General features: G+C 53.9%; 2 protein-coding genes across 8 annotated transcripts in view; both read left to right on the top strand.

The window, feature by feature from the left end:
- Positions 1-154: 154 nt before the first annotated feature.
- Positions 155-13,993, top strand: SCARF1 (scavenger receptor class F member 1). 3 transcript variants are annotated; one of them, XM_082443435.1, is made up of 11 exons: positions 155-471; positions 712-773; positions 1,021-1,122; positions 1,950-2,475; positions 3,768-3,986; positions 4,399-4,527; positions 5,322-5,425; positions 5,921-6,041; positions 7,325-7,449; positions 7,578-7,687; positions 8,357-8,617. In XM_082443435.1, exons 1-11 carry the CDS (start codon positions 254-256, stop codon positions 8,468-8,470), a joined length of 1,830 nt encoding a protein of 609 aa, XP_082299561.1. In that variant the 5' UTR covers positions 155-253; the 3' UTR covers positions 8,471-8,617. The 3 variants fall into 3 exon arrangements, with proteins under 3 accessions (XP_082299561.1, XP_082299560.1, XP_082299559.1); XM_082443434.1 differs by having other exon boundaries at positions 160-471; positions 5,298-5,425; positions 7,541-7,687; positions 8,357-13,993; XM_082443433.1 differs by having other exon boundaries at positions 316-471; positions 7,541-7,687; positions 8,357-13,993.
- A 2,299-nt stretch (positions 13,994-16,292) lies between these two features.
- SLC43A2 (solute carrier family 43 member 2) overlaps positions 16,293-17,540 on the top strand; it is a 42,076-nt gene continuing 40,828 nt past the window's right edge. For 2 of the 5 annotated variants that reach the window (XM_082443495.1, XM_082443494.1), the window contains exons 1-2: positions 16,736-16,882; positions 17,270-17,484. In XM_082443495.1, the coding sequence (XP_082299621.1) occupies positions 16,749-16,882; positions 17,270-17,484 (349 nt within the window). In that variant the 5' untranslated portion in view covers positions 16,736-16,748. Of the gene's footprint in view, positions 16,392-16,735; positions 16,883-16,910; positions 16,990-17,269; positions 17,485-17,540 lie in introns of those variants that run through there. The other 3 variants (XM_082443496.1, XM_082443497.1, XM_082443498.1) reach the window with 3 other exon arrangements.

Here is a 17,540-nt window from a genome sequence, read left to right as displayed (position 1 = left end):
TTGGTTGTCACTGGCTGGGGAGGCTTCTCCCAGCGCGGACCTCCAGTGGGGAGCGTGACCTAGTGGATATCCATGGCTCACCCCCTCGCCTATCCCAGTACCCGGAACTTACAGCCTCATCTTCCTGCCCCCTCCAGACTGAGACCAGCCCCTGAAGCTCCCGCTCAGCCCTCACCATTGGCCTTCCTTTTCCTTTCAGTACTCTGGTGTCTGGTCCTCTCTGCGCCTGCCCACCCTCTCAGGGAGGTGCCTCATGGCAGCCCGCCCCTCCGGCCTGGTTTCCTCAGGAAAAGCCTTGGGAGGAAGCAGGGAGGGGGTTGGGAGCTGTGGGGGCCAGACTAACCCAAGCCCTCCCACTGCACTGGCCGCCATGGGGCTGGGGCTCCTCTTCCCTCTGCTGCTGCTCTGGACTCGGGGGACCCAGGGGTCTGAGCTGGACCCCAATGGGCGGCATGTCTGCATGGCCAGCAGGTGGGTCTTCTGGGGGTCTGATGGGGGGGAGGAGGACACGAGGAAAGAGGGGCTAAAGCAAGAGGGGCGCAGGGACAGCCTGGAGGGTGGTGGGTAGTGGGGGCAGATGGTGGGATGGCCAGGGACAGAGTGGGAAGGGGTCGGGGACACGGGGGCTGTGACTCTTGGCCAGGCCTGCCCGATGGGGCTGGGGCAGCACCCCATGTCTCAGAGGGACAGTGACCCCTCTCTGCCCCACAGCCCCTCTGCTGAGCCCCAGTGCTGCCCAGGCTGGAGGCAGAAAGATCGAGAATGCACCACCCGTGAGTAGCCAGGATGCACCCCCCACCGGAGGAGAAGGGAGGACAGAGCCCAGTGACCCTTCCTTCCTAGCCTCCTGGGGTCTGTTTGCCCTCCTGAGCCCTAGAGCTAGGGTCCGTGCTGTGACCCAGCCCCCCAGCCCTGGGGAAACAGCTCTTGAGGGGGGCAGGCCACCGGGAGTCAGTGAGAGGGGCAGAGTGTCCCCTGGCCGCACCCCAGGCCTTCCAACCTGGGTGGGGTGTTTTTCAGCCATCTGCGAGGGGCTGGACGTCTGCCGGGAAGACGAGGTATGTGTGAAACCAGGCCTCTGTCGATGCAAACCTGGATTCTTCGGGGCCCGGTGCAACTCCCGTGAGTCCTGAGTCTCTCCTGAAGGATGAGGTTGCCGGGCAGGACTGGGGGAGAGGGGAGGCAAAGCATGTAGGAATGTAATCTTAGAACAGCAGGGCCAGAATCCCTCCAAGCTTCGCTGAGGAAACTGAGGTCGAGACAGGAAGTGACGCACTCTAAGGGGATGTCCTGAGTCATCTGGTTTTTATCCCATCCACAGAGCCCTCCCACAGGTTCAGTTCTGGGCCATTTATCTTCCCTTTCAACTTCTGGAAAGATGCTGTGGATCCCCGTTAACTGCAGAATGGATGCATTCTCGGTCTCCCCCGCATACACCGTGTGCACGTGTGCAGGGCGACTGGAATGTCCTCCCTCTCTGGCAGGAAGTGGCGCATGGGAGAGGGGTTGGTGGGCAGTTTAGCCAGAGGGCAGCCTGGCTAGGAGTCAGGGTTGAGAGGAGACACTGGGCGGAATGTGGCTTCTTCTTCGACCCGGACGGGCAGCATGCAGGCGGGGGAAGACACAGTGGGGGAACCCAGTGAGAGGGAGGAGGGGCATGAATGAAGGCACACCCACTTCTGTGTGACTCTGGGCAAGGCCCTTTGCCACTCGTGATCTTTAAGTGTGTTCTGGAATGTGGAAGTGGGAGGCTGGGCCAGTGGTAAGGATTTGTGTAGTTCAGAGTCTGGGGCAGGAAGTAAGCTGTGCCCCAGGAGGACAGGCTGTACCCGGCTCTTGGAGGGCGAGCCCGGCCCCCCACCTTCCTCGTGGAAGGGGGCGCAGGGCGAGGATCCGTGGTGCCTGACCCTGAGCCCGTTGACCCCCTTCCCTTCCCCCCCACCCCGCAGGCTGCCCGGGCCAGTACTGGGGCCCCGACTGCCGGGAGAACTGCGCCTGCCACCCGCACGGCCAGTGCGAGCCGGCCACGGGCGTGTGCCACTGCCAATCCGACCGCTGGGGCGACCGCTGCGAGTTCCCGTGCGCCTGCGGTCCCCACGGGCGTTGCAACCCCGAGACCGGCGCGTGCCGCTGCGAGCCCGGCTGGTGGTCGCCCACGTGCCGCCGCCCGTGCCAGTGCAACCCGGCGGCGGCGCGCTGCGATCAGGCCACCGGCTCCTGCCTGTGCGAGCCGGGCTGGTGGGGCCGCCGCTGCAGCTTCCGCTGCGCCTGCCACGGCTCGCCGTGCGCGCAGGAGTCGGGCCGCTGCGCCTGCCGGCCGGGCTGGTGGGGCTCCGAGTGCCGGCAGCCTTGCGAGTGCGTGCGCGGCCGCTGCAGCGCCGCCTCCGGCCTGTGCACATGCCCGCCCGGCTTCCGCGGCGCGCGCTGCGAGCTGCCCTGCCCCGCAGGCCGCTACGGGCTGCAGTGCCGCGACAGGTGAGCCGGGGCAACGGGGGATGCGGGAGAGAAGGGAGGGAGGAGGGCGTGAGAAGGAAGGGGAGAGAACGAACGGGAGGGAAAGGGGATGAGCCGGGGGCGCAGGGAGAATGTTGCGCAGAAACAGACAAGGATGGGGTGAAAGGGGGAAAAGAGACCCTCGACGCCCTAAAGTCCAGCCTCGCCCACCACTTTCATCCGCTTACTGTTAAACAAAATACTACTACTAGCAAGCCGTAGAAACAGATAAAGAATCAACATTGTGGCAAAAGGATTGCAAGGTCCCTCTGAAACTCAGTGGCTTTCAAACTTTGACTAGTTCCACCCACAGTAAGAGATGTTTTACCTCCCATCATATATAATATATGATGCGATATATATTAACTGAAGTAAAAACTTAACCAGACAACACACATATGTACACCGAAATGTTTTCTATTCTCTCTCTCTCTCTCTTTTTTAATACTGGTCAGGATCTGCTAAATTGATTTTATGAACTCCCTTCCTCACCCTACTAATGAGTCTGATCCAAGCATGTGATCCCAGATAATTAAGTCTCTGGAGGGAAAAACTTCAAGTAAGGATCAATGAGATATTAAGATAAGATAAACCTTATTGGAAAAGTTGCTAAAAGAGTAGATCCTAAGAGTTCTCATCACAAGGAAAAAAACTTTTTTTTTCATTTCTTGGTATCCGTATGAGATAATGGGTGTTAAGTAAACTTTTCGTGGTGATCGTGTCACAGTATATATGTGAGGAGGTCATTATGCTGCACACCTGAAACTTATACAGTGCTGTATGTCAATTATAACTCAAAAAAACTGGAAAAAATGTAAGATAAAATTCTAGTGGTGAAAACAGACACTTTATGCGTTTTCATAATGCATAAAATGGCATAGAGGATACACTACTGAGGACTGCTCACGCCAGACCTCCGAGATGGCATGGGTGGAATGGAGGAAGGGGAAAAGGGGAGGAGGGGAACACTGGGCAGAGGGAAGCAGAGGTTGAGGCCGTAACTTGGCTTCCCTGGCTGGGCTGGGAGCTCCTGGTGACCCTGGGACCCAGGGGAGGATGGGGCTCAGTACCAGGGGTTAGGAAAGGGCTGGAATCCTACTAGAGCCCACAGAGATAGTCTGCCCGGCCTCTTTGTTGTACAACATGGGGCAACTGAGGCTCAAACCCGCCTGAGTGACCCAGCTGGCACCGGGGGGCCCTCCGGCCCCTGGCGGCCTGGGTGGGTGCCTCATCCATCCGCCTCCTAGTGCTGCGTGTACCCTTTCTCTTCCCAGCTGTGGCCACTGCAAGCAGCATGGGCCATGCTCTGCAGACACAGGCAGCTGCGAGTCCTGCGAGCCGGGCTGGAATGGGACGCAGTGCCACGAGCCCTGCCCTCCTGGCACCTTTGGCGAGAGCTGCAGGCAGCAGTGCCCCCACTGCCGGCTTGGGGAGGCCTGCCAGCCAGACACCGGGCACTGTCGACATTGTGACCCTGGCTGGCTGGGGCCCAGGTGAGGGGGCCAGCCTGCTCAGGGTGAGGGTATACCTTCCTTCTAGATCCTCACCCCAGGGGCTCCCTCAGGGAGAGCTGCCCCTCCCGCAAGGCACACATTCACACAGCCCTGGGGGCCCGCCTCCTGGGGAAGACTGAGGTGGGCGAGATGGGTGCTAATGGGGCTCTGGGCACAGCTTTCCTCCAGCTCCCTCACCACTCAGGCTTCCCGCCCTCTTCTCGTCCAGGGATCTGTAATCTGTCACCTACTGGGTCTGGCCTCAAATTCAAGGCCCTGTTTGCACCTGAGCTTCACTGCTGAAAAGTAGACAACTGGGTCTCTGAATCTACAAGTGTGGGCAGATGGGTGAGGCCCCTCTGTGGGGTCCAGCCCTGCCCTGCTCCCCATTCTGAGTCTTGCCTCACCTCAGGTGTGAAGACCCCTGCCCGATTGGCACCTTTGGGGAGGGTTGTGGCTCTACCTGCCCCACCTGCGTCCAGGGGGCCTGCGATGCTGTGACTGGGGAGTGTGTCTGCAACGCCGGCTACTGGGGGCCCAGGTGAGGACTGGGGCCCTGGAAGGAGGCAGGGGCCTAGGTCAGGCCTCTGTGCAATCTGCTTCCCAAACTTCCCTTCCTGGGCTTCTCCATCTCCCAGATTCCCACCCCGCATCCTCATAACTAAGAAGTTATTCCTCTTGTTGTGGGGTCTGCTTCTTCCAAAGGAGGGTCAGAGTGATGCTTAATCTAAAAGGCCTGGCTCCTGAACTAGAAGCTACTTAGGAGGAGGGCGCCAAACCCCACTGTTGTTTCCCTAAGGTCTTCAGGTGGTAAAAACATAATCAGTGTCACTATCTCCAATGTCAGGTTTTTCCCACCTGTAGGATAGAATGTAGTATCAACTGGAAGAGACCTCATTTTATAGAGGAGAGGACCGAGGCCCAGAGAGTTAGGGGCAGGGCTGGGGATGGCTCAGACCTCCAAACCCTGAGGAAGTGTCTCTGGATTCCATTGGCATCTTGCTTATTTCACATTAGTGCCAGGTGGGCAAGGGATGAGGATCATGAGAGGTGGGCCCTGACTGTGGCTTACACCCTGGGGGGCCTGGGAGCCAGGGGGCAGTTTGTGGGTGGTCTCTCTGGAAGATGGGCTTAGGGGCTAAGGGATTCTTCCAAACACTGCCAGGCGTGCTGAGAATGTGGCTGAGAGGTCAGAGGACTGCGTGGGCATCATCCAGGGAAGTCTGTGTGGCAGGGGGTGGGAAGCAGTGCCCGGAAAGCTACCCTCCCCTGTCCTCTGCCCACCTCCATGCCTTCTCACCCAGCCTTCAGCCTGTCTCTCCTGTCACCCCAAAGCTGCAACACTTCGTGCCCATCTGGCTTCCATGGAAACAACTGCTCTGTTCCCTGCGAATGTCCAGAGGGAAACTGCCACCCTGTCTCTGGGGCCTGCCAGCTGGGTAAGGTGGAAAGAAGGATACAGGGAGAAGTAACCGGGGAAAGAGTGGCCCTTTACATGGGCTCCGGGGCCTCATCTCTTGCCGGAGAGGCTGGGCCCTCTTCAGAGATGTTCTCTTTACTTGAAATCTGTATGGGTGCTTTGGGGCCCCCTGAAGATGTGACAGAGCCTCTGTCCCCTGGGAAACCAGGCTAGTACCCAGGAAATGAGCGGACAGGGCTGGACACTGGGATGTCTCATCAGGCCCGAGAACTGAGGGCAAGAGTTTGCGGAACAGGCCGTGGACCATCGGGAGAGGACAGACAGTGGGGAGGCTGCCTGGAGGAGGGGGCCTCCAGGCTGAGCAGAGTCTACATCTCTTAGAAGAGCAGGAGGGACCCACAGGTGGAAGGTTCCCAGAATCTCCCCAGAGTAGGCAATTCAGAGCTAGAGATGAGACGTGATGTACGGGAGACAAGATGGCCCTGAATAGTTGCCCGTCCCTGGCTCTCCCTAGGATCTCATAGTCAGGATGCCGCCCTCATTGCGGGCATTCTTGTGCCTCTGCTGCTTCTCCTCCTGGCCATCGCCTGCTGTGCCTGCTGCTGCTGGGCTGCCCGGTTGGACCCCAAGGACAGGTGAACCCTGGCCCCTTCCTTCCCGATTCCACAGCTCAGGACATGGGTGGAAGCAAGGTGGCATCTGGTTTCCTTTCAGGGGTGGGGATGGGCTGGCCTTGTCACACATGTAGGTCAGAGGTAACGAGGTAGCTGGCAGTGGCTGTGGCCTGGAGACACCAGGTCAGCCCTCTGCCCTCCTCAGAAGCCTTCAGTGGGGGAGGTTCTGAGTCACGCGTGAGCAGGGGGCCCCGGGCACCAGGATGGCAGAAGGCAGAAGCAACGGGACAGCTCTGGGCAGGGAGGGGAAGAGACCAGGCCTCAGAAGGGAGAGTGCCATAAAAGCCTGAGCAGTGGTTTAGCAGAGAATGTGGCTTTTCGAGAAAAGGAGAGGCAAGGAGGGATTTGGGCTTGCGGGCTGCTGTGGGGAAGCGGGGAATATTCCTTGCACAAAGCTTTGTTCCTTTACAAAGTCTCTTCGTACTTCTCAGCTCCTTGGAGGCTCACAGCAGCATGGAGGTTTGGAGCAGGGCACGTGGGGGCAGGAGGATTAGCGTTCTCAGTTCCCAGGAGGACACAGGCCCAAGGTGACCCAGCTAGTCACTGGCACGCGCAGAGCCTGTGGCCGGTTCTCTGGACTCTTTGTTTTGTCCTGTGTGCTCTTATTAGTTCACGCACTACCCCTTGATCATGTCCCCCTCTGTGCTGTGGGGCATCCTCAGACCAGCAGACCCAGTAGCCTCCCCGCAACCCCGGGGCATAGAGCCTGGAGGTGGGGAGAAGCCCCTCACAGGAAGACCAGGACATGTGCACAGACTGTTTGAGGAATGGTAATGAGTGAAGCTGTCACTTCCAGCTTCGGGGCAGGGACAAGAGTGGGCTTCCTGGAGGTGGTGCCACTTCCAGAAAGGTAGGTGAGCTGGGCTCAGCCGGGATGAAAATAACACACTGCTGCATTTTGGGGCAGCCCCACCAGGTAGCTGGTGCTGTGCTGGGTCCTGAAAAAAGTTCTGATAGATAGCAGTTGTCCCCATTTTACGGATGAGGAAGCTGAGGCCCAGAGAGGCAGAGTCTGAGCCACAGTTGCTACCTCGTGACTCTGGAGCCACGCTGCCCTCTACGACAGGCCCAGATCTCAGGGTCAGTAGTTTGGACTTTACTCTGTAGTCATAGAGAGTCACTGAAGTAGACACTGTCACTCTGTCACACGAATCCTGGGACCAGAATGGTCCTGGCCCTTTTCTGCTGCCCCCGCCCCACCCCAACCGGGGTCTCCCTCACTGACGACTCTCCTGTGCCCTCAGGCCAGCGAGAGATGGAACCGCTATGTCCAGGATGAAGCTGCAGGTCTGGGGGGCACTGACCTCCAGCCTGGGCTCTGCACTGCCCTGCGGTTCCCTCAGCAGCCACAAGCTTCCCTGGGTGACAGGTAAGTGGGTGCTGAGGGTCAGGGGCTGCAAGGGGACAGGGCTTCCCCTGGGGCTCTGCGCCTGACCTAGAGCCTCCCCCTCCCGCCTCAGTCTCGCACCATGATCCGGAGATCCCCTTCAACCATAGCTTCATCGAGCCGCCCTCGGCTGGCTGGGCCTCGGACGACTCCTTCTCTACTGACCCCGAGTCTGGAGAAGAGGACGAGGGTCCTGCCTACTGCGTGCCGCCCCAAGAAGGTAGCCCCCAAACAGCCCACTCAGCCCCTGAGCAGCCCTGCTCATCACAGCCTCTCCTTTATTCCTTCAGCAAACGTGTATCAAGCGCCCGTTCCATGCCCTTCACAGTTCCTGGCAGTGGGATGCAGTAAAGAACAAGATAGATTCCTGTCCTCCCCAAGCCTGTAGTCTGGTGGGCAGTAATCAGACACATGTGGGACAGAGTGACACGTGCTTTCATGGGGGACATGCAAGTCGGGGCTCGGAATCCAGCCACGTGAGGGATGACTGGAGTCAGGGAAGATGTCTCGGTGTTAGTGGTATTGGAGTTGAGCCTGGCAGAATCAGTAGCAATTAGCCCAGGGAAAGTTAGGGAGAGTTGGGAATGATGTTTCAGGAAGAGCGAACAGTATACCCAAAGGCCCAGAGGTAAGAGGGACGTGGCCATGTGGCACTGAAGGGGTTTTAGCATGGTTAGAGTGTGACATTAGTGCAAAGTGGGGGGGTGGTGAGGAAAGAGGGTAGAAGCAGTAGCATCTGCCTGAATAGGCCCTGCCCCTGCCTCTCGGCATCCTCACCCTCTCCCTTGCCCCGTCTGGGGGGCCTCCCAGAAGATGCGGAGCTGGGTAAGCAGGATGGATTGGGGTAGCCAGCCCAGCTTTGGCCAAGCTCTTCTGTCTCCTTTGCCAGGGGTGGTCCCTGTTGCCCAAGCAGAGTCGCCAGAGGCCAGCCTGGCCGGAGGTCCCTTCCCTCCCCCTGAGGACGCCTCCACGCCGTTTGCCATCCCGCGCACTTCCAGCCTAGCTCGGGCCAAGCGGCCGTCGGTCTCCTTTGCTGAAGGCACCAAGTTTGCACCACAGAGTTGCCGAGGCTCGGGGGAGCTCTCCAGCCCTCTCCGTAAGCCCAAGAGGCTCTCCCGGGGGGGCCAGCCAGGTCCTGAAAGCCAGGAGGCCGAGGAGTCCACAGGCCCAGAGCAAGCAGAAATGAACGGGGCCCTTCCTGGTGCCGCCAGCCCCAGGGATTCAGCCATTGGCCGCCGCCGGCTCCCACTTAGTGGCCGGACAGTGGCTGAACGTGTGGAAGCCATCGAGGGCAGTGTCCAGGAGAGTGCAGGCTCTGTGACCACAATCTACATGCTGGCAGGGACACCCCGGGGATCTGAGGGCCCCGTCCGGTCTGTCCTCCGCCGTTTTGGTAGCTTCCAGAAAGGCCAGGCAGAGCCCAAGGTCAAGAGTGCCATCCCCAAGCCTCCACGCCGGGCCCTGAGTCGGAACAAGGGCAGCCCCGGGCTGGCCTCTGGCTCTGCCAATCAGAGCTCCAGCTCAGCCCCAAGTGAGGAGCTGACTGGGGCCTTGGAGTCTGCAGGGACTGGGCCAGAGGAAGTGGCCAGTGGGCTAGGGGATGGCATCAAGAGCTCAGGGAGAGGCCAGGAGCTGGTCCCTGAGGGTGGTCCCCTAGAACAGGATCCCCAGAAGCTGGCTGACGAGGAAGGGCAGGAGGAGCCCCAGTATGAGAATGTCGTACTCATCTCTGGGCCGCCAGAGCCCTGAGGACCTTGGATTTCATGAGTGGGAAGACTGTGGATGGTGCTTAGGCATCCGAACTGCCCCAAATTAGATTGTGTTTTGTGCTGGGAAAAGATCCCAGGGCCAGGAAAGACACGCTGGAGCCCCTGCACTTCCACCGGGACATGGCAGAGCTGGAGGCTAGTTGGCTCTGGCCCTGGCCGTGCTCTGGGAGTCAGTCTGGAAGGCCTGGGCAGAGACCCCACAGGATGGGGTCAGGAAGGGGAAAGAGATGGCTGCAGGGACTTTTTCTCTGTTGTCCTGTACTCTGTTTGCCCCCAAAGGCTATTCTTTCCTTCATTTGCAAAACATTTTTCTGAAATGGGAAACAACCTAAATGTTTGATGCTAAAAGATTAATTAAAGAGCTATTCCTTATGAAAGGTTCTTAAACAACCATAATAAATCAGGTTGTGTAAGAATATTTAATATGGGAGCATGTTCACACTATCCTGCTACGTGTAAAAAGTAAGTTTTCTTTTTACAAATTTCATTCCTTTTGGCCTCAGAATATATGTTTAGAGTTCTTCCATTTTGTGTTTATTTTGTGACTGTTTTACAGACTTTTTAAAAAAAGATGTATGTGCATAAAAAAGATTTGAGGGAAAGGCATCAAATGGCATTCTTCTCTGGGAGATGAGATTGTGGCAGATATTTATTTTCTTCTTAAATTTTTGAATAATTTGCAAATTTTCTACAGTGAACGTTCTTTTTACTTTTCTCACTAGGTTGAATATTTAAAATTATAATAGGCAATATTCTTCATTAAAAATAAAAAGTACTAACATTATAGACATGTCTAGAGTAAAAATGAGATTTCTCTTCTCCCCAGAGGATTCTGGGGGAATGAAGGAGGGGCCAGACTTAATTTTCACGGAATGCCTGTTGGTCTAGTTCTGAATACTCTCCTCACATACTTGTATTAGCCAGTCAGGAAATAAAGAGCAAGTCCCTCTGTCCCAGTGTGCAGAGAATCTCATGAACAGTTTAGATGCTTCCTTTCAAATGTTTTTCTGTGCGCGTGAAAACAAAAGAACATACTGTTCTGCAATTTGCTTTTTTACTTAACAATATAACCTGGCTATCTTTTGATGTCAGTAAATATAAAGCTACCTCTTTTTATAAAAAATGGCTGCATGGGATTCCATTATGTGGAAATAATACAGGTTATTTAAACCATCCCCTGCCTATGGGGATGTGGGTTGTTTCTAATCGTTTTGATACAATAAATGATGCAGTGGACAACATTGGTCTACATTTCCTTTTGCATCAGAGCTAGGTTTTCTGTAGCAGAGCTTCCTGGAGGTGGAATTGCTGGGTTATGGGGTAAGAAAATTAAACATTTGAGTATTTACTACAATTGGCCCTCCAAAAAAAGTTGAATGGCTTTGTGTTCTCATAAATTATGTTGGCATCTATTTCCCCACACCCAATCTGATAGGTTAAAAGAGATATCTCATTATTTTAGCACGTACAAAATATAACTAAAGTAATAACATTTTAAATTCTTAAAAAGTTAAACTCTTTGTACAGACAGATAAAAGTTTTGGTTTTTTTTTTTTTTTTTTTTTTTGGGCCGTGCCAAGCAGCTTATGGGATCTTAGTTCCCCGACCAGGGGTTGAACCTGAGCCCTCAGCAGTGAGAGCACAGAGTCCTAACCACTGGACAGCCAGGGAATTCCCCAGATAAAAGTTTTTTGTTTGTGGGGTTTCTGTTGTTGTTAAGTATCTTCTTTTTTTTTTTTATAATGTTAATTTTTTTCCTTTTTCTTTTTTTTTTTTAATTATTTTTGGCTGCGTTGGGTCTTCATTGCTGTGTGCGGGCTTTCTCTAGTTGTGGCGAGCTGGGGCTACTCTTCCTTGCAGTGTGCAGGCTTCTCATTGAGGTGGCTTCTCTTGTTGTGGAGCACGGGCTCTAGGCACGCGGGCTTCAGTAGTTGCAGCATGCAGGCTCAGTAGTTGCGACACGTGGGCTCAGTAGTTGTGGCACACGGGCTTAGTTGCTCTGCGACATGTGGCATCTTCCCAACCCAGGGATCGAACGTGCGTCCCCTGCATTGACAGGCGGATTTTCAACCACTGCGCCACCAGGGAAGTCCTGTTTGTGTTTTTTAACTATCAAAAATGGTATCATTCATGCACCCAATGTTCACAGCAGCACTATTTACAATAGCCAGGACATGGAAGCAACATCAGTATCCATCAATAGATGAATGGATAAAGAAGGTGTGGTCTAGGACTTCAGGTTCGAGCCCTGGTCCAGGAAGATCCCAAATGCCATGGAGCAACTAAGCCCATGCGCCACAACTACTGAGCCAGCGCTCTAGAGCCCATGAGCCACAACTACTGAGTCTGCGTGCCACAACTACTGAAGCCCACGCACCTAGCACCCGTGCTCTGCAACAAGAGAAGCCACCGCAATGAGAAGCCCGCGCACCGCAACAAAGAGTTGCCCCCTCTCACAGCAACTAGAGAAAGCTTGCGCACAGCAAGGAAGACCCAACACAGCCATAAATTAATTAATTAATTAATTAATTAAAAAAAAAGAAGACGTGGTCTATATACAATGGAATATTACTCAGCCATAAGAAAGAATGAATATTACCATTTGCAGCAAAATGGATGGACCTAGAGATTATCATAGTAATTGAAGTAAGTCAGACAAAGAAAAATATCAAATGAGATCACTTATATGTGGAATCTAAAAAAATGATACAAATGAACTTATCTACGAAAGAGAAATAGACTCACAGACATAAAAACAAGATTAAGGTTACCAAAGGGGAGGGAGGGAGGGATAAAGTAGGAGTATGGGATTAACATATATACACTACTATATATAAAATATAAACAACAAGGTCCTACTGAATAACACAGGGAACTATATTCAATATCTTGTAATAAACTGTAGTGAAAAAGAATCTGAAAAAGAATACATATACATATTGGGAATTTTCTGACGGTCCACTGGTTAGGGCTCCACGCTTCTACTGCCGGGGACACAGGTTCGATCCGTAGTCAGGGAACTAAGATCCCACATGCCGTGCTGCACAGCCAAAAAAAAAAAAAAAAAAAAAATATATATATATATATATATATATACACATATATATATATATATAAAATTGAATCACTAAAAAAAATGAAAAAAATAAGATCATTAAAATGTGAATTCTATGATTATTCTAAGACTGAGCTTCTTTCCATATCTTTAAAGTTATTTGTATTTTTCCTATAGATGATTTGGTTATATTCTTTCCCCAATTTTCTTTTTCTTTTTTTTTTCTAAATTAATTAATTTATTTATTTATTTTTGGCTGCATTGGGTCTTCATTGCTGTGCATGGGCTTTCTCTAGTTCCGGTGAGCGGGGGCTATTCTTCGTTGTGGTGCGCGGGCTTCTCATTGCGGTGGCTTCTCTTGTTGCAGAGCACAGCCTCTAGGCGCACAGGCTTCAGTAGTTGTGGCACGCGGGCTCAGTAGTTGTGGCTCGCAGGTTCTAGAGCGCAGACTCAGTAGTTGTGGCGCACAGGCTTAGTTGCTCCACGGCATGTGGGATCTTCCCGGACCAGGGCTTGAACCCGTGTCCCCTGCATTGCAGGTGGATTCTTAACCACTGCACCACCAGGGAAACCCTTTCCCCAATTTTCAATTGAGGTGTTCATTTTTTTCTCATTGATTTATAAGTGCCTTTATATCAAGGATATTCTTTTTTATTTTTATTTAAAAAATTTTTTTATTGGGATACAGTTGTTTTACAATGTTGTGTTAGTTTCTACTGTACAGTGGAGTTCCCTGTGCTATACAGCAGGTTCTCATTAGTTATCTGTTTTATATATATTAGTGTACATATGTCAACCCCAGTCTCCCAATTCATCCCACCCCCACTTCCCCACTTGGTGTCTATACGTTTGTTCTCTACATCTGCGTCTCTATTTCTGCTCAAGGATATTAATTCTTCGCCTGGTTTGTGATTGGTCTTCTAATGCTGTTTATAGTTTCTTCTTTTTCTCCATAGAAATTAAAAGTTTAAATTTAGACAAGTCTTTTCCTTTTTGACTTCTGGGTTTAATGTCACGTGTAATGGAAAGATGGAAAGGCTTTCTCTACCTTAAAATCAGTGAAATAATCTTCTACATTTTCTTTTAGTACTTTAGTGGTTTTATTTCTTTATGAATTTTTAATTGAAGTATAGTTGATGTACAATATTATATGTTACACATGTACAATATAGTGATTCACAATTTTTAAAGGTTATGCTCCATTTATAGTTATTATAAAATATTGGCTATATTCCCTGTGTTGAGCAACATATCCTTGTTGTTATTTTATACATAATAATTTATTTCTTTATGATTTGCCAGCAGTGCTGGTGTGGTGCCTTTAACACTGCTGACAAAAAGACTGAAAAAAACCCCAAACCCAGGGAATTCCCTGGTGGTCCAGTAGTTAGGACTTGGCACTTTCACTGTCCTGGCCCGGGTTCAATCCCTGGTTGGGGAAAGATCCCACAAGGCACAAGGCTTGGCCAGAACAAACAAACAAACAAACACCCAGAATTTCATTCAAATTAGACTTGGATTCAAATCTCAGTTCTGACATATTTGTTTTGTGACTTTGGAAATGTTACTTAAAGCTTGTTTTTTCATCTGAGAAATGCAGATGTGGCTATCTCCCAGGTTATGGTAGGGATTAAATGAAAAAGTATGTAAAGCACCTAGTGAATTTTTGACTCTCAATAAAGGTTCATTATTATTGGCATTACACCATTCTCCCAGCTTTGAATCCTTTGTCCCTAGAAGCTGACACCTTTCTCCTCTTCATTTATTCATGTTTTCATTCAACAAACTCATATTGTGCATCAGCTTTGTGCTTTCTTCTGTATTAAGGGCTGGTTATACAATACAAAGCTGAATAAGACACAGTTCGTGCCTCCAAAGAGTTCATAGTCAATGGGAAAAGGGAGAGACAAACAGATGAACAGATAATTGTAAAACAAAGCAATCAGTGGACAAAGATAATGGAGAATATCGTGAGGAGTAGTTAGGGAAGGCTTCCTGGAGGAGGTGCTGTTCCAGAAGGGACTATGTTTAAGGGTCAGAGGTGAAAGAACAGCACCTGCAGGAACTACAAGCAATTCCATGTGACTGGAACATCTAAGTCAGCCAGGGTGGGGGAGGAGCCTGTATAGGTCAGGTTGGAGAACTTGAACTTTATCCTGCAGGACAAATGGTAAAGAGTTTCTGAAGCATTTTAGCGAGGTCAGATTTATGTAGCTCACCAGATGGAGTTGGGTGGAGAGATGGATTTGAGTGGCTGAGATTGGAACCTGGATGAACAGCAGTTGCAGTCATTGACATACATAGGCAAATTAGATAAGCACTTATGAGACACTGATTGTCTGGGTGGGGTGGGGGTGGGAAGGAGAGGGAGAATAACAGCAGGTACCCAACAAATATTTGTTGAAAAGATGGTTCACGGTATCTGACTCCAGTAGGTGGTGATGCTACTATCTGAAAAAGTATGGGAGGAACAGTTTTGGGGGGTGGGGGTGGAGAAAGTGAAGTATTTCAGAGATGTGTTTGAAACAGTTTAGAAATGTGTATGGAACAACTGCCTGGAGACAGCCCTCAGGCAGGTGGCTCTAGGAGGGAGGGAGGGAAAGATTGAAGTTAGTCAAGAGACAGTTACAACCCTGTGAGCGGGTGAGATTAACGGGTTAGGTAACCAGCCAGGATCCCCCAAGCCCACAATGTCAAGCGTGGTCTGAGCAAGTTTGCCAACGGTGGGTTCATGGCGGCGGCAGGGGGCGCACTCGGACTCAGGGACGTGGAGCAGGAGGCTGCTGGGTCTCCCACAGCCCTGGGATGACAAGCCAGCTCCCAGAGCAGTGCCAGAGAGACCAAGCTGAATCTGCGGGAGACCGAGGGCCCTCCGAGGTTGTTGGACTAGTGCCTTCGATGGGGGAGATCCTCCAAATGAAGCTGAACCTCCAGAGCCTAGGTTCCATACCCCTGCCCTGGCAATTCCTCGGGGCATGTCCAGGTCGCTTATCAGAGCAGGAGCCTGGAGCCCTCCCGACCCCGCTCACTTTCCCGGAGACCTGACTTGTGCTTTGTAGTTTGGCGCTGCCCACCGCGTCAACCTGCAGAGAGAGCCCTAACCTGAAGGAGATGTCAGGGAATGGGGAGTAAGGGGGTGGAGGTGGTGCCGGGCAGTGGGAATGGGGTGGTCAACTCCAGCAGGGAGCACCAAGATGACCGGTCTGGGTGAAGGTCCCCGAGGGGACCAAGGAGAGAGGGAACGGGGTGCGGTCGGGGGGGTCAGAGTCTGGATGTGGCACCCGAGGAAACAACGTTCTAGGAGGCAGACAAGCCCCAAACTCCCACTTGGGGATCCCCGAGGGACACCTTCCAGGGACCGGGCAGATGGCACCCAGAAATGGGGTCGGTGAATCAGGAGAGCAGGGAAGAGGCACACCATGCCTGGATAGAGAGAGGTCCGGGGATCCAGAATGCGCAGACAGCGCCTGGATGAGGGTTACTAGGGGCAGGAGAGCGAGGATTCAGGGCACAAAGCCCAAGACAGACAGGATGGCAGCGTTGCGTGGGGAGGCAATGGAAGTGGCGGGAGCGGGACGACCCATGCGGCGCCAGAGCATCGGGCGTGGTGCCCAAGGCACAGGAGAAGCTGGGGACGACGAAGCGGGCCGGAGGAGAGCGGAGTGCGGGAGCTAAGCTAGGTGCGCGAGGCGGACCGGCGTGCAGCTAGGGGAAGTCAGAGGGAGCCGGAACGCCGAGCAGGGGACCCAATCCAGAGACAGGGCTTCGGGGCGAGGCTCTGAAGAGGCGATGGGGCAATGCCTCTGGGGGTTCCCGGCCCGGCTGTGACTCCAGTTTAAAGCACCAGACCAAAAACACCGCCCAACGCACCCCCGGCGCCCCCCCAGCTCCCTTGTTTGTCTCCTAGTCCGGCCGGAACCGGCTTCTGCTCGCCGCGGGGCGGGCGGGTGGCTGCTGATTGGATAAAGCCTGTTTCCAGCCCCCACTCAGCCAATCAGCGTGTGGCAGTGTTTTCATCTAGGGGTCGGAATAAAAGGGCTGGAATAAAAGGGGGGCAGAAAAGGCGCCGGCCGGGCCCGATACACACCAGTAAGAACCGGGTGAGCTGGATCCGGGGGACCTGGGCCCCGGGCTTGGGTGCTGGGGGACAGAAGGCGCACGAGTAAGGGCGTAGGTTGAAGATGTGTGCATAGGAAAGGAGAGAGATTGAATGGATGAAGAGCCGCCAGGAAAGAGTTGACGAATCGAGGAGGGAGCTGGGGGATGGAGGGACGGGGGTCCACTTCCATGGAAACGAGCTAATTGCCGAGGAAACGGCCCCGGATGGGGGTCGTGCGAGAGACTCGCGCCGCCGGTTTGAACCGGCTTCTCCTCGCCCATGCGGGGCTCGCGTGGCCGCAGCGCCTAGCGACCTAGACAGCGGCCAATGGCGCGGCAGTTCCTGTGCCGTCAGGCCAATGAGCGGGCCGTGGGCGGGCCGTTGTGGAACTCCGTGCGCTGATTTTGTGGTTCAGGGAGCCCGGTCTGGAAGAGGGTCTCCAGTGCCGGCGGGCGGGCGCCAGTGTGGGCCCCAGGGAGTGGCAGCCCTCAGGTATGCACCTGCCCAGGTATCCGGACCTCAGGCTGCCTCCCCTGCCAACCCCCAGGCTGTGTCAATCCTTCTGGGAGCCAGGACTAAGTCCACGTCCCTGAGCAGGCGTTAGTCCCTTCTTGTTTGCATGCCTCAGTTTCCCTCCGAGTGAGCCGAGGGAGAAGTCTCCCTGTCTGGCCGGGGCGGCTCTCCCGGAGCTGCGGGCAGGCGGACGAGCCAGCGGCGGAGAGGGTGGCCCAGGGCACGGGCAGGGCTGGGGCTTCCTTGCTGCGCGCACTTGCCTCCCGGGCCGCAGAGGGGTGACAAGCTCCGCGCGCTGCGGCAGCGGCCCGGGTTGGCCGACCCGGCTGCATAGTGCCGGGCGCTGACGCTGAGGTCTGTGCGCAGGTGGCTGCAGAGCCGCAGCCCGAGCCGGAGCCGGGCCGCCGCGCCTCGCCTCGCCATGGCGCCCACCCTGGCCACTGCCCATCGGCGCCGCTGGTGGATGGCCTGCACGGCCGTGTTGGAAAACCTCCTCTTCTCGGCAGTCCTCCTGGGCTGGGGCTCGCTGCTCATCATGCTCAAGTCGGAGGGTTTTTACTCCTACCTGTGTACTGAGCCAGGTGAGCCGGGTGTTTGGACTCGGGGTGGTTCCTGGAGTGGGGGCTTTGGGAGAGGG

This window comes from Balaenoptera physalus (genome assembly GCF_965194825.1).
Source record: "Balaenoptera physalus genome assembly, chromosome: 20".
NCBI classification, from domain to species: domain Eukaryota; kingdom Metazoa; phylum Chordata; class Mammalia; order Artiodactyla; family Balaenopteridae; genus Balaenoptera; species Balaenoptera physalus.
The sequence above is the reverse complement of the archived record's forward strand: the minus strand, read 5'-3'. Positions and strand labels throughout refer to the sequence as shown.